General features: G+C 42.2%; 2 protein-coding genes across 2 annotated transcripts in view; one reads left to right on the top strand and one right to left on the bottom strand.

The window, feature by feature from the left end:
- The window catches only part of LOC135712631 (serine protease hepsin-like), a 12,834-nt gene extending 11,274 nt beyond the window's left edge, over positions 1–1,560 (top strand). Inside the window, exons 2-3 of the mRNA XM_065235587.1 lie at positions 719–1,290; positions 1,353–1,560. Of these exons, the coding sequence (XP_065091659.1) occupies positions 719–1,290; positions 1,353–1,532 (752 nt within the window). The 3' untranslated portion in view covers positions 1,533–1,560. The remainder of the gene's footprint in view (positions 1–718; positions 1,291–1,352) is intronic.
- On the bottom strand, positions 1,556–20,366 carry GILT1 (Gamma-interferon-inducible lysosomal thiol reductase 1). The gene is made up of 3 exons (XM_065235588.1): positions 20,083–20,366; positions 2,060–2,545; positions 1,556–2,000 (listed from the first exon to the last, which is right to left on the bottom strand). Exons 1-3 carry the CDS (start codon positions 20,143–20,145, stop codon positions 1,827–1,829), a joined length of 723 nt encoding a protein of 240 aa, XP_065091660.1. The 5' UTR covers positions 20,146–20,366; the 3' UTR covers positions 1,556–1,826.

The raw sequence follows: 20,366 nt of genomic DNA, 5'->3' as shown, positions 1-20,366 counted from the left end.
TCCCAACTTTTCTTTAACCGGAAGCCGTCATATTGAAATAAAAATAACGTCAGGCATTGATTTCCGGTCCCGGTACGTCACCCAGATACCAAAAAATACCCATTTTGTGCGGTATTCGACAAAATTTTCAAAAAACTTTTCAGGAAATAAATCGCAAATAATGTTTTTTTACATCTGTTTCGATTTACGAACCGCCGGTCTGGTTCGTAAATGGAGGAATACACTGGAACCTGGAACCTGTGATCAACCTGAAGTCATGAAAAAGTATCCAGAGGACTATATGGAAATGTCAAAACACATGAAGGACTTGGGATAATTTCTGAACTGCCTGGTATCTTATGAGAGAATATCTGAGAGATGTTATTAGGATAGATCGATAGTTTGATATTTTCAAAATGGTACCTGACCAACCGGAAGTCTTGAAAAAGTAGCCTGAAGCCTGAGGGGATCTCTGGTCAACTGATGGTCTTCGGAATAATTTCTGAGCAACCGTGCAAATCAAATGTTCACTGTCACCTCACCTCACATGCCGCGCAGAATAGGCCTGAATGTGTAGTCGCTTATTTTGACTAAATTTTGGTAAGTTCAGCCTCTTTAATTCTGACCATAGAATACTTTGAACGTATTGTTTCGCATTTATGTATTCCAGACTGGAGGCAAAATTCATTCTTAATGGTTTGCAACTCTACCATTTATTTATTTATTTTTTTTTTTTTAGAATGCGGCAACCACGACCCGCTGGCAAAGATCGTCGGAGGTTCCCCCAGCAAGGAAAATGCCTACCCCTGGATGGCCGCCCTGTACTACAACAATCGCTTCAGTTGCGGCGGTTCGCTGGTAACGGACCGGTACGTCCTGACCGCAGCCCACTGCGTCTTCCGGCTGAGTCCGGCCCGCTTCCGGGTACAGCTGGCGGTGTACAACCGCACCCAACCGTCGTCCAACTCCGTTGAACGAAGCGTCAAGTCCATCAAGACGTTCTTCTATAGTGGACTGACGAATAACAACGATATTGCGCTGATGGAGCTGACATTTCCGGTGACGATCAGCGCCGATCGCCTGGTACCGGTTTGTTTGCCCCAGCCGAACGATAACGTGTACGATGGGAAAATGGCCATCGTTACGGGATGGGGCAAAACGTCACTAGGAGGGCTGTCGGATGTGCTGCAAGAGCTGAAGGTGCCCATTTTGACCAATGCCAAGTGTCGAAGGACGAGCTACTGGGCCTTTCAAATCACCAATAAGATGCTTTGCGCTGGGTACGTGGAAGGTGGACGGGATTCTTGCCAGGTGAGTGACGGGTTTGGGAAACTGTAAGAGATTGTTCTAACATGGGTGATGTGTGTTTTCAGGGAGACAGCGGTGGACCTCTTCAGGTGTACAACAACAGCACGCTTCGTTACGAACTGGTGGGAATCGTTTCCTGGGGACGAGCTTGCGCCCAGAAGAACTACCCCGGGGTTTACACCCGAGTCAACAAGTTCCTCCGCTGGATCAATAACAACGTTAAGGATTCGTGCATCTGTAGCTAGAAACGGGTGGAGTGAACTCGAAGTTTCAATTTAAGTAAAATCACTTTATTTCTAGAATTTTGTTTTACTTTTACATTCACATAAATCTTCGTTTGCAAACTTTAAACGTCAATAATTAATCTAATGATTTAAAACATGCACAATTGCAAATTGTTTCAAACAACGACTTTTTTAAAGTACTTGGGCGGAATGATTGCATAGCATTTAAATGCACCACGTGAGAGGCGGTAATGGACGGATGGATGGATGCAGATAGATCCAGTTGGGGGAGTTTAATCCTAAATACTCTTAACATTAGAACAGACGCGTGAGAATCAGAGCTGCAACGGTGAGCAGTCCGAACGAGGCAACGGCCGAAGCACCGCCTCCTGGGCCAACACGGCACTCAACCGGCGAGGGGCTCAGATTCTTGCACAAAGCAGCACGGAAGTTGTCCACGGCCAGCTTCTGGATGTCGCTGTCGAAGGTCTGAAATTGGAATATCGTTTAAAAATAAATTTCGCAGCTGACAAAACGGTCGACCATACCTGACGGAATGCAACAGTGGGAACGCTCTTGAGCGGTTGCTGGAGATTGTTGGTCTCGATTCCGTAGTTCTTGAGCAGAGTGCTTCCCTGGGTGCTGTTGGCGCACTGCTCGATGGTTTCCCAGTTGATCTCGAACTGATCGGCGCAAACCTTTCCGGGAAACTCGCCGCTCTTGAACTGGGCACGCTCCATCAAGCAGTTGATGTATTCCAGGGTCAGAGCTTCCTTGGTGTTGTTCGGTTGATACGAGTTACCCTCGATGCTGGTTAAGGCGCAGGCATGCACTTTGTTGCCGTAGCACTCGTTCGGCCCATGGTGACACTCGAATAGCGTTTCCGAACCCTGGGTCCGGTAGCTGGACTTGCCGAACGGAATGAACTTCAAGTCGACGTTGCCCCGGAATTGCTTCACCGTTGGATATAGCTGCTCGTTGATGAACTTGGCACTGTCCGGGCAGAGCGATTCGTAGTACACGGAGACCGGTACCTGTTGATTATGGAAAATGCCATTAGATTAGCGTTTGCTCAATTATCCCAAATTCCCCGCAATAACGAAATGACGAGGCTATGTTCTCTAAATGTGTCATTGTTTGAATAAACTCATAAAGCCAAAACATCCAACGCCATGAACAGACTGGCCAAATGGCACATCACAGCCTAGGTCCCCCGGAAACGTGACCATTTTCACTTCTTTTAATGTGCTTCATTGATGCATCTCTTGGACGATCGCAGGCGGAAGATTCTACCGTGGCCGCGGCGGTAGAATCACGTTCTTCAACGAAATGTTATTGTTAAGCCCGCGCTGCATCACCGTCCAATGACGATCGTGTAGAATGTTTAAACAAATCCCCTGGAGCGCGCGGTGGTTGAGTGGCATACTAATGGTTGATTATAAAAACAGACACACGGCGATCGCGTCCAGCACTTGTAACTGCTTGACGTGGAAAACTGCAGTAATTATAGCTAAGGAAAACTGAACCTTATCTGCATTGCGACACAGAACTTGACTTTTAAACAACTATTTAAATATCACCCTTGGAGATGAATCAGCTTTGAAGTCGATTTTCCTATAGCGGAGCAGGTGAACAAGATCATTGCGATCACGTGCTGCGGTTTGAGATTAGCTTGACTAGAAACTTATTCGTTGGATATTATGCAACATAATTCTGGTTGTCATTAAACGTGACTAGCAGAAACTAGCACTTCAAGCCCCAGTGCACCATTTTTGCAACAGTCACCTAAACGATATTAAGAAAATCGTATGCAGTATTTTCAGTATTTTGCGAAGGAGCGGTGTTCGACACTCTTGAATCTGGCAACTGTATGCAACATCAAAGTTGTATTTTCTGGTCTGGTATGGTAATTTCGCATACTTTGACGTAAGAAGTGAGGGTGCATGGTGCTATTCACCCCCTGGAGCTTGGTTTGCACCCCCTGAGAATATTTCTGACTTTTTTTAAATAGCAGTAATTCACATTCGACTGTCACTGCGGTATCCAGGACAATGTGCAAGTCTCCTCCGGTACACATATGTGCCTATACACGCGTAAAGTCCCTGGCCCAGACCATTACTTGGGAAGCCTGGAATAGGGACTGGATTAACTCCCGCGACCACACACGGGCAAATGGGAGGATCCAGCAGACCATGGCTCCCAAATTGTCCTATCCTGCCTAAGATCTGGCCACACTCGCCTTTCCCACAACCTCAGAAACCTACCTACCTCCCTATGCCACATTCATCACTCTGTTGAGCATTTCCTATGTCACTGCCCGCAATACCAGGGAGTAAGAGAGCTTTACGGGATTCCAAGCAGCGCAAAAGACGCGCTCAGCAATGACACAAGCCACACCGCTGCTCTACTATAGGTTTTCTCAAAGAAGCAGAGCTCTTCCACCTAGTTTGACAACTACCACTTCGGTGCTCGCTGCCAGCAGCGGACCCCTCAATGAAGTCTGGTACCGGTGGAAACATCCTGTTCATCATCCACCCGCACCATCACCCGGATTACCAACCCTAAACTGACCAATGATACAACCAAGACCCAGCCGGCGCCGGTGGTGTAGTGGTAAGTGTGACTGCTTTCTAACACGCCAATAAGTCTGGGTTCAATCCCAGCCGAGGTCGGTGGGATTTTTCTGAGGCACAAAAATCTCTGGTCACGTCTTCCTTCGGAAGGGAAGTAAAGCCGTTGGTCCCGGCCCATGTGTGTTGAATGGCTGTGATATCCTACGCAGGTGGTGGAAGCTGCCTTCCTGCACATTCGATTGCCGTCAATGGATGGCAATCGATGTCCGTCGGTGATTGGCACTATATTGCGGAACAGAGACCGACGTTAAATAAAGGAATGAAGACAACCAAGACCCATGCGCACCAGAACCCTGACTACTGACCCCAACAGACCTACGGCACAAGCAGAACCGATCTGCAAACCCTCCATGACAGCAAACTAGACAGCATATAACACTCTGTTTTGAATAACTCTGTATAATGGGGACCCCCTTATGGGGGCCATCCTCCTTCCCGGGACCTCCATCGGAGATCCGCAGAGACCAACCAGCCAGTGGCTGAAAGTCTCTTTAATAAAGTAACCTAACCTAACAGCGGCGCCGGTGGTTTAGTGGTAAGCGTGATTACCTCTCACCCCAGCAGGCCTGGATTCAATCCCAGTTGGCGCCACCGGGATGTTCTGAGGCATAACATCTCTGATCACGCCTTTCTTCGGAAGGGAAGTAAAGCCGTTGGTCCCGGCCCATGTGTGGTTGAATGGGTGCGATATCCTACGCAGGTGTGGAAGCTGCCTTCCATGTCCGTCGGTGATTGGCACTAGATTGCGGAACAGAGACCGACGTTAAATAAAGGAAAGAAGAAGTAAACATTTCCCACAGCTTGTGCCTCTTTTTCTTGAGCGAGTGAACTCAAATCCAGCCGTGCACTCGTCTATAGATGACTGCACCGATGGATTTGAGTTCATGCACTGATCGAAATTTGACAGGAGCACAGAGATTTTTATGCCTCAGAAAAATCCCACCGACCTCGGCTGGGATTGAACCCAGACCCATTGGGGTGTTAGAAAGCAGTCACGCTTACCACTACACCACCGGCGTCGGCTCCAGGGAAATGTTTACTAATCATGAACACTAATGAATAATGAACATTTAGTGTTCATGGTTAGTAAACATTTCCGGCAGCTTGTATCACTTTTTCTCGAGTGAGTGAACTCAAATTTATCCGTGCACTCTTATATGAACGAGTGCACCGATGAATTTGAGTTCACTAACTCGAGAAAAAGTGACACAAGCTGCGGGCAATGTTTACTAGTCATGAACACTAAATGTTCATGAATCATGAATAATGAACATTAAGTGTTCATGGTTAGTAAACATTGCCCGCAGCTTGTATCACTTTTTCTCGAGTGAATGAACTCAAATTCATCGGTGCACTCATCCATTGACGCCGGCCAAGTCCTCACGGTCTTTAGGGAGGGGATGCACAGATGCCAGATTTGCAGACCTGTATGTGAATGTGCAGACTTTTCATACTTGTTGCAGATCTAGACTTTTCTGAAGTTTTCGGAGCTTCCTTGAAATAATTGCAAATGTCCTGAAGATCTCTGAACTTCACTAATGTTCGCTAGATCTGGATTTATGAACGGTTTTTAACAGTTGCTGCAGTTTTTCTGAAGATAATTGAACTACCCTGAAGTTCTTCGATCTATCCTGAAGCTCCCACAATTTTTCTGATGTACGTCCTTGAAGCTCATTATGTTTACTAAATTTTCACCAAGTTCTCGAATTTTCTCTTACGGTTCCTTATGTGTCACGTAGTTCTCGGAACTTCTCTAGCGTTGAAACAATTTTCCTGATATTCATTGAACTTTCCTGAAAACTCCTGAAGATTTACAGAAATGTTCACAAAAATCCTGAAATGCTCGGTATATTCCATAATTTGAAAGTTCCTGTGATTAATTAATATCTGATCTTCCTCGAAATACTTGGAACATTTTTGTAAACAAAATGAATCTGCTTAAAATCTTTAAACTTCACTAAAGTTCTCTGATCTTTCCTGAAGATGTCGGAACTTTGCTGAAGTTTTCGAATACTCCCTGAATTTCTCGGAAACTCTGTTGAGTTCCTGTAATTTTCTTGAAGTTGATTGAACTGTCCTGAAGTACTTGTATTTCTCCTGCTGTCTTGAAATAAATGGAACTGTCCTAAAAAATCTTCAAACTTCCCTGATAATCTCTGAGCTTCTGCGAAATTCCCAATATATGTCTAAAATGTATTTCAATTTCAGGAGTTCTCTGGACTTCCCTGAAATTCCTGGAACTTCTTAAATTTTGTCAAAACGACGTTCATGATGCTGTCCTAAATTAATCGAAACTAACGATCACAGATTTTTTAACTTGCCCGAAAGTCTGGACGATCCTGAAGTTATTGTGACAGCCTTAAGCTCTCTGAGTTCCTCTGATAGTTTTTATACCTATCATTCCTGAATTTCTTGGAACCAGGGCATCACAGTATCAATCGACAAAATCGATGCGACGAAGAGATTCTTTTTCGGTCGAACGTTCAAATTTTCTCAACAGCATTGCGGCACTGTATGAAACTCATTTGAAGCTACTCGAAGAAACATGGTGGCCAGTGACATTGTCAAAAGATCCCTCAAAAACCGTGCTCCTGTTTTGATAGAAATTTTTACTTTGCGCGTCTCGACTACGTTGATTTTGAGGATCAACTGCAAAATGATTATTTTCAAATAACACAAATATAGCGCTGTAGAATGTGTTATGTTGATTTTAATACACAGATGAATTGAAAATTATTGCCTCATGCTGAATTGATGATAATATCGAGGTTTCAGGCTCTTGGGTCGACAACATTCAAATAATCATTTTGCCCAAAATGAATTTGATTATTTTGCTTTTTAAGATCACTTCTGATTTTGACAATTTCGGGTTGGATAATCATGCAGTGGTGAATATCAACAAACGCGTATTGGTTGATGTATAATTAAATCAATTGTTCGTTTCGCTCGTACTTCACAGCGAAGACATTCAAAACGAAAGCAATTCATCTACACTGCACTACTCCTTGCGTGTGATGGTAAATGATAAAAACAGACACTGATTGAGATTTTCCGTACTTTTTACATTGTTTAACACTTCGTTCGACGTAGTATGCAACATGTGTGATAACAAAACAACAACCAGCGAAGCGTTCAGTTGGGTCACTCATAAACAGTCAATAACGACCGGAAAACAGCAAACAACTAAAAAAAAACAGCTCGGGTATAGTTCCCGTGCAATATGGGCTAATATTCGTAATTTGATTATCGGTTCACATTCAAAATTACCAACGCAGTAAACAACCAGTCTAAAGCAACCCATTTCTGTGATGAATGCCGGAATAGGTGAAGCATGAAGTCTATTTCACAAATGATGGAATCTTCCATCAAGTGGTTCAAGTGATAATAAACCACTGTTTATAATAATCACTTAAATTGACATGTTGACAAATTCAACGAAATCAAAAGCGTGAGAAAACTTACGGTAACACCAGCAACCCGTTAAATTCCCACATTAGACGTGCCATAATTCATCAGTGCACTAATTGACGAGTGCACGGATGGATTTGAGTTCACTCACTCGACAAAAAGTGACACAACAGCGGGGCCCTGTTTACTATAAATGAACACATATGTGTTCATTATTAGTAAACAGGGCCCCGCTGTTGTGTCACTTTTTGTCGAGTGAGTGAACTCAAATCCATCCGTGCACTCGTCAATTACCGAGGCACGTTTCCAGACACAGAAGATGAACCACGCGTAACCAACAACAACATTCAAAACATTCAACTCACTACTCAGTGATTAAGAAAATCCATTGCATCACTGGTCTACTGCGCCACGCGCCCTAAACTTCAATGTGAAATGCCCAAATATGCCACAACAACAGTCCGAAAGCTGCTGCGATTCGACACGACGTAAACATCTCAGTAGCCCACCGCCAGATGGATCGCTGGGTGAAAAATTCACTTTCTACGCAGAGGTCGACTTTAATTACGGGAACCGGCGGAGTGGACCCAAGCAGGCTAGACTTGGTATGTCAACGATGAGACCCCGGTGGTGCTTTGTTGAGCGGAAGCTGAATAAGTCGTACGGCTGGGTCCGAATCTATGTGGTTAGGGTTTTCCGCTGTCATCAACTCAACTAATCAACAACCGATGCATCATTAATGACAAGGGCGTTAGCATTTCATTGATGATTGTCGGTTATTGTTATACACCGCGCCACTGACTGGTGCTTTTACGGCGAATGGTGGATATCACGTCGCATCGTACTGTAATGTAGCGAGACTAAGTAGCAATATTGAAATTGAAATACCTCATCATTATAATTCTTTGCAGGCCAAGTACACCGTGTCAGGCAGTCTGCCTTTATGAATAATATTGTCTCCGCTTGCACAATAATTGATAAGCACCTCCCGCGCAATGCTTCCAGCTGGCACCACAATCGATCTCGGTAGCAATTTGAGAAATACACCTTATTCAGCTGAACAAATATACATATATGCACTTAGGCTAATGTATTTTCAAATGTACGGCTTGTGTTCGCTGAATAGAAATATTATAAATGGCTGCAAATAGCCCATCTGGCCGTATCTCCAGTTTTCTCAAAATAGTTACAATTCGTTTGACAAATCGAAACTTGAAACGCAGTTCCAATCCTCCCACCCAACATCATATTAGCGGTGTTCTACTTTTTACTTATCACCTGACACGCGACATGTTTTGGCCATTAGCATATAGGCTTTTCCTAAGTTTGCTGCGTTGTTGTGGTGTAAATAAAACGCTATTATTTTGCTTCCTGGCTTATTACGTCCCTGTTTGAAATTATGTCTATTCACATGCGCTAGTGGCTTCTTCGAATAAAATCAACGTTCGATCATTTCGGCCGGTAGCGAACTTTTTAACTGCGTGATTTTTAGGTCTCCTACACGGTAACTTCAAGCGACAGCCTTATGGGGTTGTACCATAGAGGTAACTCTAAGACCAGAAGGTCCCGAAGAAACGTGCTCAACTCGTTGGCTCAGCACTGGTACTATCTTCGGTCCCAAGCTAATCGATTCACTCCTCGAAACATAGGAAAATCCACGAACCCCTCATTTTATCTGTCAAACTTTCATAGCGAATAAAAACAAACATAGTGTGGTACTGGAATTTATACTAGAATGGGGTACGTCGGTCGATTTGCTTGGGACCAATAGGCTAGTCAAGTGGTGAGCCAATTTAAAATCGTTAGTTTCGTATTGATTGTTGGTTGTACCAACAATCAATACGAAACTATCGATATTAAATTGGCTCACTACTTGACTAGCCTATTGGTCCCAAGCAAATCGATTAACGTATCCCATTCTAGTCGAAATTCTAGTACTGCAAAATGCTTGTTTTGATTTGCCATGAAAGTTTGACAGATAAAATGAGGGGTTCGTGGATTTTCCTATGTTTCGAGGGTTGAATCAATTAGCTTGGGACCGAAGAGAGTACCAGAGCTGAGCCAAAAAGTTGAGCACTTTTCTTCCGGACCTACTTGTCTTAGAGTTACCTCTATGGTTGTACGCAATGGTGACGTAGGACTACGTGGTCTTATATAATAAATCTTATTTGTTAACTGCAACAGGAGCTTGTATTTTGTGTAGGAATAGGAATTTGAGCGGAGTTCTCTCTGTTTATACTCTTTAGTATGACGCGCTTAACATAGATGGCCCACAGTGACTCACGAAGAGCTACTGATTCCGATCAATAGCGGTGCGGCTTCTTCCTCCTTCTATGGATACTCATTTTGGCTGCAGCTCGCTGCTTGCAGGCAGCCTTTTGTTGTGTACTGGAGAGACCGGATGATATTCATGATCCATTTTCGGTTTTCACAAAGTGTACCCCCATATAGAAAGCACAGACGTAGTCCTACGTCAAAAGTACCCAAAAGCAAGCTCTGTTCACTCATCTCAGCTCACTCTATAGTACAGGAAGCCAAAAGTAGGTAAACCAGGTCAAAGTAGTTTTCATTCACGTGTGTGGAATTCGTATGGAATTTTCACTCGTTTTCTACCACAAAGTAAGTTAGTTGTACCATAGAGGCAATTCTAAGACCAGAAGGTCCCGAAGAAACGTGCTCAACTCGTTGGCTCAGCTCTGGTTACTATCTTCGGTCCCAAGCTAATCGATTCACTCCTCGAAACATAGGAAAATCCACTAACCCCTCATTTTATCTGTCAAACTTTCATAGCGAATCAAAACAAACATAGTGTAGTACTGGAATTTATACTAGAATGGGATACGTCAGTCGATTTGCTTGGGACCAATAGGCTAGTCAAGTAGTGAGCCAATTTAAAATCGTTAGTTTCGTATTGATTGTTGGTTGTACCCAATATAGTAGGTAAACATGATTATAGAGATAAGTGACGTTTAAAGCACGCACGGGTATATTGCCGTGTAAAGTTGTTTATTGTTTTCCTCTGACTAATAAAAAAATGTATGAAATTAGATCTGTAAAATGAGTTAGGGGGCGACCCCGACGTAGTGGTTAACATCCGTACCTCTCACGCCAAAGTCACGAGTTCAAATCTCATCCCGGCAAGTCACGAATGACCCAAGAGTGTTAATGTGACTATAATAATAAAAAAAAACACAATTTGTTATGTATTTTCCTCGGATTTACACGAGGGTGGCGACAAGTTTAGATAGTCAACAAATCTCACACTAACGAATCAATCTTCGAACAATCTTCTTTCATTTGTCGCATCTTCTTGCATCGCTCATCAATTTTTTGCAGGAAATCTTCAGAATCGTCATCAATCTTCTTTCTATCTACTCAGCGTGCGCGCAGCTAGCCACAGCAAAACACAAACTTTTTTGCATCGTAGATAGAGTCGTCCCCCTTGGATTTACACTAGCATGCTCTCACATATCACACCAATACAACCGGACGGGAAAATCTATATACTCAACGTAAGGTTCCCACACTTTACTACCCCTGTTGGGTGGTTTTGCTCCACCGTTTTTGAAAACATTAGAAGGAGAAAAGGAGACAAACTGGATACTTTTTTCTTACCGTGTAAAAGAGAATGACCCCAAAACTAGCCCCGAAAGCAATAAGCGAAAGTGCTGACGTGGACAGATTTTGAAACTCGACCAATTGGCGTTGACGGCGACTCTGTAGCTCTTTACTCCTATGGTAAAATATAAAGAGCCTGAATTTACAAAGAGACGACATGTCAAAATTGGAACAATCGATTGTCTGTCAAAGTCATAGGAAAAGTCATTCCAATCGAGCAGAAGACCTGTCAAATGGATAAGATGTCGCCTCTTTATAAATTCAGGCTCTTTAGTAAAATCCATAAGCAAACGTCAGACTGTGCGTGAAACATGGCGGACTTCATACTATCCTTTCACTCCACCGAAAAATCCCTTAAGAAACTGTCAAACTTTTCTAGAAGAGACGATTTTTCGACGGTGCCGTCAACGCCAATGGCTACCACCATCCACTCACATTCTAATGAAACTTTGAGGCTGTAAAGACTTTGCCTACTGAAGTAACTTTGCATACTTCCTACTTATCACGATAGAGGTAACTCTAAGATCAGAAAGTCCCGAAGAAACCAACTTTTTGGCTCAGTTCTGGTTCTCTCTTCGATTCCAAGCTAATCGATGCACCCCTCGAAACATAGGAAAAGTCACGAACCCCTCATTTTATCTGTCGAACTTTCATAGCAAATCAAAACCAGAGCTCATAATAGAAGAGTGTTACGCAGAGTGAATCTTGCAACACTGTTGTCGATCAATGGGCATTTTTTGGCAACCTTCGTTTTTGTTTACACCACGGATGACTTCACCTGGGTTGTGAAAGTTTCCTCTATTATCCTGATTTGTGTAAACAATACTTCCCACGCAACAGAGTCCGTTTATCTACTATGCTCGATAGGTAGATTTTGGTTTCAGTCTGCGTAACTCAACAAATATAGTGTAGTACTAGAATTTCGACTACAATGGGATACGCTTAAAGATGTACTTGGGACCAATAGGCTAGTCAAGTAGTTGGTGCTTGGGAAAGATAGGCTACCCGCATAAATGTGAACCATTACTTGACCTTATCAAAAATGGTTAAAAATTGTTTATAATCCCTGCTAAACTTTAACTGAAATGGTTATGCAACTTTACGTGAACGTTTGTGTGATAAAGTTTTAAACATATGTATTATGGTTTTTTTTTTTTGGAAGTAAACCATTCAAATAATGGGTTGTTAAGAACCATTACCATTCCAAATTCTTCTTTTCTCCATACACTTTCGGAAAAGGAATTATAGTAGAACCTTTTTGCTTATGATTTGAGAACTTTAATGGTAATGGTTATGGTAGTTAGTAAGGTCCATGGATGGTTTTGTAACATCGATCAACTTTATGTGGAATATATCGTGAATTGGTTTACCAATGCGTGATATATTCCACGTAAAGTTGACCGATAATACTCGGATCGGCCCAGTTCCGTCTTCCGTATGTCGCAGTGCGATGAAGATACGAGCCACGGAGAGTAAAGCTTGCTTCATTTAGAATTGCAACAAACTTTTGCTCATATTGTGATGCTCCTGGTGGACGGATTTGGAAGTTCTTAGCGCCCACGTGTCTGGAATTTCGTCAGCTTCACGTATGTATTTTTGACATTCCGCAAATCGACTGTACTTTGTAAACAATCAACATGGAAGCCGAAATAAGGGAAACAATTGTGCACAGTTATTTGGAAAATCCATTGTGGTCTGCATCTAGGCTAGCTAAACAGCTGAAATTGCCCAGAAATACCGTATGGCGCGTTATCAAACGGTATAAGGAAACATTGACGACAATTCGGAAGCCTCAAGCCAATCGTCGGAGTGGAACTGTCGACCGGAAACTGCGTGGTAAGATTTTGAAGACGATTAAGAGGAATCCCAATCTGTCGGACCGTGATTTGGCCAGAAATTTCAGTGCTGCCCATAGTACCGTGAGGAGAACTCGACTCCGGGAAGGAATCAAGTCGTATTGAGCTAGCAAACAGCCAAATCGGACCATAAAACAGAATAGTGTGGCGCGGAAGCTATACGACCAGGTGCTGACCAAGTTCGACGGGTGTCTTCTGATGGACGATGATACCTATGTCAAGGCTGACTTCGGGCAAATCCCAGGTCAAAAATTTTACTTGGCAACGGCTCGGGGGGATGTTCCAGCCAAATTTAAATTTGTTTTTGCCGACAAATTTGCACGAAAATTTATGATTTGGCAGGGCATTTGCAGCTGTGGCAAAAAAACGAAAGTTTTCGTTGCAAATAAGACAATGACGTCGGAACTATACCAAAAAGAGTGTCTCCAAAAACGAATTTTGCCGTTCATTCGATCCCACGACCATCCCGTAATGTTTTGGCCAGATTTGGCAAGCTGTCATTACAGCAAAGTCGTTCAAGAATGGTATGCAGAGAAAGGGGTCCAGTTTGTTCCGAAAAACCTTAACCCACCCAACTGCCCTCAGTTCCGCCCTATTGAGAAATACTGGGCAATCATAAAGAGGAGACTTAAGGCAAACGGAAAGGTTGTCAAAGACATCAATCAGATGAAGACCTGGTGGAATAAGATAGCTAAAACGATGGACGAAGAAGGTGTGCGCCGCCTAATGAGCCGTGTTACTGGAAAAATTCGAGAATTCCTTCGAAACCGTGACGAATAATTTTATCCGTATTTTTTCTTAAAAGTATGAAGAAAACGCTACATTTGTATAAAAAAAGATCTTGAATTCAATAATAAATAACTGAAATACAGGCAATTGTTTTTGTTCCAATTCTATCTGAAGCAAGCTTTAACAGCAAATATTACACGCTAGCGAGGAACATCGGGACTGCACTAATTGAACATTCTGCACCGGGACATCAAAGACGAGAACGATATCATCGTGCACAATTTCTATATCAAACTGCTTGACTTCGGATCGGCGACGTTCGTACAGCTTACAACTTGTTTCTACCTTCTACGGCAAATCCGGGTACTGCAGTCCGGAGGTGTTGGCAGGTAACCGCTACTCCTGCCCGGAACTGGAAATGTGTCCTCTCGGTGTGACACTGTACATGTTGATGATCTTCGAGAACCCATTCGTGGACGTTGAGGAAATCCTGCAATCCTGCGAATAATTGAAGTACGTGTTGCTTTCGCTGTTGGACAAGAATCCCAAAACTCGGATCACCATCCAGGAGCTACTGGAGACGAAATGGATGACGCAGGAAATCAATTCATCACAGTTCAATTTAGCCAAAATCGTCCCCTGCTAACCGTACGACACCAATCCGTAGAAGTACTACGTAGATGCGAATATCTGCTCCAACCAGACGGGACTGTCCACGTCGCCGCACAGCCTTTCGATGGTGGATGATGTCGATTGTGAAGATGATGATGAGCATGTCCACATGGATGATTCGTTCATGGATCACGACGAGATGCTGGACGACGATATTTGTCCTCTGTCGCACGATGATGAGATTGGTCTTGCCACCGCTCTCACCAGTCTGTATTTGAGGGAACCAGACCGGATTGGTCAACAATCAACAACAGGAGCTTTATTATTACTAGAAGACAATTCTAGATAAACATTTCAAAAGATCCTATCTGCATTGATTGATTCTCTTCATCGACTTTCTCTTTCGTTAATAACTCAGCCACAAAACCTTTTGCTGTCGTATTTGGCGTTTTGGACGCTAGATAAGAACCTCCTTTATCAAACTATGTGGCTAAATTAGCGCGAAATCTGTTTGCATAGCAGTCGCAAAAGAGAAAGTCGATGAAGAGAATCGTTCAAAGCAGATAGGACCATTTGAAATGTTCATCGAGAATTGTGAAGAACACACAGAGTTTAGATTACCGGAGTCGATGAAATTTTACTGGGTTTTTTAACTGCTGAGTTTTCAGTAATCAATCCACACACTTAGAAAAAAAAATCATGTAAATTTAGGTGCTCTGGCTCTGAGAGTGACATACACGAGCGTCAATTTTGACATAAATTTGAGTCATAACAGACGCGAAATATAGCTTAATAAAGTGTGGAGCAACGAACTTTTCAGTCTCGGAGCACTTAATATTACATGACATGTTTGTTTACGTCTCATTTTTTATGTCGAAGACGGATTTCTTCTTCTTTACTTATATTTAACGCCGGTCTCTGTTCCGCCGTTCTAGTGCCAATCACCGACGGACATCGATTGCCATCCATTGACGGCAATCGAATGTGCAGGAAGGCAGCTTCCACACCTGCGTAGGATATCGCACCCATTCAACCACACATGGGCCGGGGCCAACGGCTTTACTTCCCTTCCGAAGGAAGACGTGACCAGAGATTTGTATGCCTCAGAAAAATCCCACCGACCTCGGCTGGGATTGAACCCAGACCCATCGGGGTGTTAGACAGCAGTCACGTTTACCACTACACCACCAGCACCGGCTAAGCGACGGATTCCGTCACGTGTAAAATTAGTTATTTCTAAGTGTGCAGTAGTTTTTGAATTAACTGAAAACTCCGTAAAATACAGAATCGCTGAAATGTCAAAAATTACCGTTAAAGTTAGAAAAATAATTGCTACCTTTTTCAGTAGTTTATTTGATTACATTTTTTGTCGAATAAGTCAGTATTTATTAAAAAAAAATGATTTACTGCTATTTTAATCATTATATTTTTGGATTCATTTTTAATGTTTTTTATTCGGGAACTGAGGTTAAAATGTCTAGTGGCGGAGTAGCATTGATTCTATTTTAATCAATCCTGAACTAGTCCAGGTTGAGCGATAAATGCTTCCTGGTGATTCGGCCGGTTGGTGGACAGCGTATCTATGTCTGGATCAACAACAGGCAATTTCAGTGAATGTATTTACTTCAGAATCAGTGAACCATCTCGAAGTCAATACAGGAGTGCATAAACTGCCCAATTCCGTGGCAGCCTCTGCACTCATGCGTTGGCTTTCAAATATTCATATTAAATCCACTCGGTCGTCGTCCTGATGTCGGCATCTTCCGTTGCTCTGGTTGCGGACCATAGCAGTAAAGGTGAGTTGGAGCGAAGACAACAAATCAAGAAGACTAGCAACTCTTCCATTTTCTCATACGAACGCTATGAGACAGGTAAAATCGCGTCATCTGCCGCTCAAAGGTAAATGCTTCTAACGAATTTTATAGCAAAGATTACATCCAGAAAGGTTTGTGTATTTGCTCATTTTTATATGCGTTGCTTCCACCTTCACTCAAGCGCAGCGCTATTGTATCTGTCGCTTGGATTCTGGCAAAGTTGCCAGCCTTCTTGAAAAGATATCTTCGGTTGGAGGCTCCGGCGAAATTATCTGTTTCGGATACCAAAAATTGTTTGTGTCGACAATCAAATTTTCGGCGAAATAATGCAGTGATGCCAGTTATTTTAGAGATCACAAAAATTATGTACCATGGGTGCCAAACAGTGCCAATGAGTGAACCATGGTGTGCCCTACTGTGTTTTTGGCACACGGTGCTGAGTGACCTAGCACTTGGTATTTTCATTATTTTCAAAACATTTAAATTATTTCTCATTACATTAATTATAGTTCAGGGGGCAAGTCACTCTGCCACCTTGTGCTAACACTCACAAAAACACACTTTGACGCACTTCAAACACCCTTCAGCCACATGGAAAACTAATTTTTTCATCAATTCTGGCACCACTGCCAATAATGTTTACGTTTGTTGATCAATTTAGTTTTTGTTTTTCTCTTGCAAGGAGAGAGAATCACGGCAGTCGGCTTGTTGGGTTGCACCGGACCTCGATGGAGAAAATCACTCGGGATACAGAAGTGACACGAGCACAGTATTCCGGGACCTGGAATATCCATGACTGGATACGATCGCGCCTACGAAAGCACATGGATGATAGCGAGGATTAAGGTTGTTAACGATAGCTAGGTACTGGTATGTCCTGGTTAGAGTCGGTGTATAATGAGTCACGCCAAGAGTGAAGCCAAGTCTACCTATTGAACTGTCAAACCGGCTACCTATCGTGCAAAGTAAACAAACATTACGATGCTATGAGAGGTCAACGAAAGGTATTGCAATAAAATATAAAATATAATCGAAGAAATGATCATAATCACGCAGTGAGCATTAACTTGTCATGGGATACGTTTGGTAATGATCAGTAATGAGAATTTCTACTATTTTTTAAAAGATAATTTGACAAAATCACAGATATAATGATTTACTACAGCCGCTATTTTTTCTCGCTAGAAGTCATTTGAAGTTGATGTAGAAGTCCTCTGTTGCCAAGTGAAAATTAAGGGAATCTTTCGAAAACCGTGATGCGAGTTCAACTGTTTTTCTCTTGGCGTGACTCATTATACACCGACTCTAGTCCTGGTATGTAGGCAGCTGGGAATGCAGCGTTTCGGGATTCGTTGAAATCCGATGGACCTGGGCACTTTCGTGCGTGTGAACGCGAGTTCTTTCCTTTAGCGCAAGGTAATCAACCTCAACTGTTGATGATTCTTGGGAATGAGTGGCCGTATTGCGACCACTGTCTGTTCTTTGTCCGTAGTGAAAATGAGAACGATTACGTTTGACTAAATAAATTACAATTTCAAAAAGTGGAAAAACTCGTGGAAAAGTCTGTCTAGATCAGTCAGAATGCTCCGATAAATTTATTTTGGTAGGTTGGGAGTGTCACAGTAACAGTAAGGTGGTTAGAATTCTAGATCACTACCGGGTTCAGTCCAGCTCGCCTCTGTGGTTGTGCTTCTTTTAAGTGTTAATGGTAGTGCCTGTAGTGTTCAGTTTATGCTATGTCACCTTTTAGAGCTGAATTTTGCACATCTTGGTTAATTGAACTAGCTGTTTTAGTTCGTCTTCCACATTTTCCTCGAATATCTTCGGTAGTGAATCAGATGTACGTTGTTGCATTAAGCAAACAACAGCGAAGGAGTCGCTGGTGGATTTGTCATTTTCAGCGTTTTGTTATTGTTTAGGATATGGTTGCCAGTAAGCATATTTTTTCGGTTGACACAAAGAAACACACAGAAACACCTTCCGACACCCAAAACACACACATAAACCACAATGAGCACAGACACAATGTGGCAGAGTGACTTACCCCCTGCTATAGTTAGTTATTTGTTGATTACTTTCAATACTGCTAAAAGTATTTAAATTCAAATTATTACTGTTTTACTATGATGTATTTTAAATATCACGCACTCATACCTAGAAGTGCACACCCCTTGGGTCGAATTTGCAAAGCGTCTGTTATGGTATGATCGGTTGTAGGTATTTGAGGGACTCGCCTTAAGGAGTCTTACCAGACACGTGCAAATCTCTGTTACTTGCTTGGCGCTTAAGTGAAGAGGTTAAAACAACTTAAACCAATCCTTTTGGTTGGTAATCCGTTACATTTTATTATTATTCGTGTGCGTTCACTCAGAGTGAGGTCCCAAACACCTCCAAAAGAACCATGCTAACGCCAAGATGACCATAAAATTTAAAATTTAAGATTTAAAATCGTTAAAAGCCTTGAAAAAGCCAAATTGGCCTAAATACGCTCAAATGACATTTATAACGTCAAAACTAGTGTTTCCTACGCGGAAGATCCCGGAAAATTTACTAATAAATACGTTTCCCGATTCCCCGGAATTATATGCGAGTTGCCGGAAAATTGCATTTGAGTTCCTAAATGGTTAAGAAACGTCAATATATTTAGGACTATAAAAAAAAAATAAAAAAATGCATTATACACTTCAAAGGCTCTTCATGAATAATTACAATAAAAGATTTATTTTGTTTTTTCTCATTGATTGAAAATTTGTTCTAGTTTTCAGCAAATTTTATAAAAATTTGGACTCATACATAAATTCAGCAATCGACTAAATTTTCAATAGCAACCAAAAATATCCATTAGTAACATCCCAATAACGCGTTCATCTAGATAAAATTGATAAATAGCAGATTTTTAGCGATGGGCCCAATCTTAGATCCATAGGCCAACATTTCCCCTATAGGTTCTTATTTCAGTTTATAATTTTTATCATCTCAGTATAAATTAAAATTTAGTTTCTTAATTAATTGATGAGCGTTTTAGTAGAATAATTGTATAACTTATTACGTTGTTTTTCCTTTTACTACAACGTAATAAGGTATAACATTACGATCAATATTTCATCAAATTTAAAAAAAAAACGTAAGTATGTACAAGTTGTCTCCATTTCTGCGATTCTTGTTAAGGACAGCCCACAACCCAAATGTGTAAATATGAGAAATGCACAAAGAGATGTGAACAACCGCCAACTCTTCCACCAGTGACTTTTTGTTACCACTTAGCACAGCATTTATTAATGAGCTACAGGCATTCAAGAAAACACATTCCTATGAATCAAGCGACGATCGATAGATGGGGTGCCTGCATCATCTCCAAAAACAGAATATTCGACACGGCACACACAACCTGTTGAATGTTATGAGAGCTGATGGCGGTGCTGAGACTCGATGATTCGATATACAAGCATAGCCCTTTTCCATCCGAACGGAACGTTGTCAATAAATGTTATAAGACAGGCAGGCGCAGGTATGTTGATTGGCTTTACGACTCTTACTCATCGGCTCTCCAACAACAGTTACCGTGGCAACTTCTTATTTATTTTTTGTGTCCCACATATAAAAAAAACAGACGCGAAACATCTTTTTCATTCTCTCGCTCGTATGCAAATGATGACTCACTGAACAATCGTCGTCGTTAGAACTTACAACAATGAACCAAGGCGCTAATTTCAAACTTTAAACTCCCCACTATTCTGCGGTTGCCACCGACACAATCCAACCTTGTCATTTTCCACAACAGTAAAATTGAAATTACATGGGGAATCTTCCTGCCATGGGAAAAGGAAAAAGTTCTGCCCCCCTTCCGACGAACCACACCTTAATCACATAGACACACACACACAGTCAGTTAAGTACTCACCTTTGATTGCGCGTGGCTCGAAACCACGGCCAGGGTCACCAGAAGAACAATCTTGACCAGCATCGTGTCGACGTTACGGTTCAATCACCTTTTCTTCGCGATCCCTTTCTTTTATAGGTTATATAATACAGCAAACAGACTCACTGCACTTTCGCTGACTGCCTCAGTCAATTCAACAACGAGAGGTATGTTGAAGAGAGAATGGAAAAATACAACGATCAAACAAGGTGCTGCAAACTGGCGGACTCCTAAAAAAGTCGTGCTTACCGCTGGAACCGTCGAAA

This window comes from Ochlerotatus camptorhynchus, unplaced genomic scaffold, assembly GCF_037179485.1.
Source record: "Ochlerotatus camptorhynchus isolate MF236.1 unplaced genomic scaffold, CSIRO-AGI_Acam_v1.1 ptg000498l, whole genome shotgun sequence".
Taxonomy (NCBI): Eukaryota; Metazoa; Arthropoda; class Insecta; order Diptera; family Culicidae; genus Ochlerotatus; species Ochlerotatus camptorhynchus.
This window is presented reverse-complemented; position numbering and strand designations above follow the sequence as displayed.

Coding starts and splice junctions, on each gene's coding strand:
- GILT1 (XM_065235588.1), bottom strand. CDS start 20,145: ATGCTGGTCAAGATTGTTCTTCTGGTGACCCTGGCCGTGGTTTCGAGC. Junction 2,546..20,082: donor CGAGCCACGCGCAATCAAAG/GTGAGTACTTAA, acceptor CATAATCAACAG/GTACCGGTCTCCGTGTACTA. Junction 2,001..2,059: donor CCACTGTTGCATTCCGTCAG/GTATGGTCGACC, acceptor TTCCAATTTCAG/ACCTTCGACAGCGACATCCA.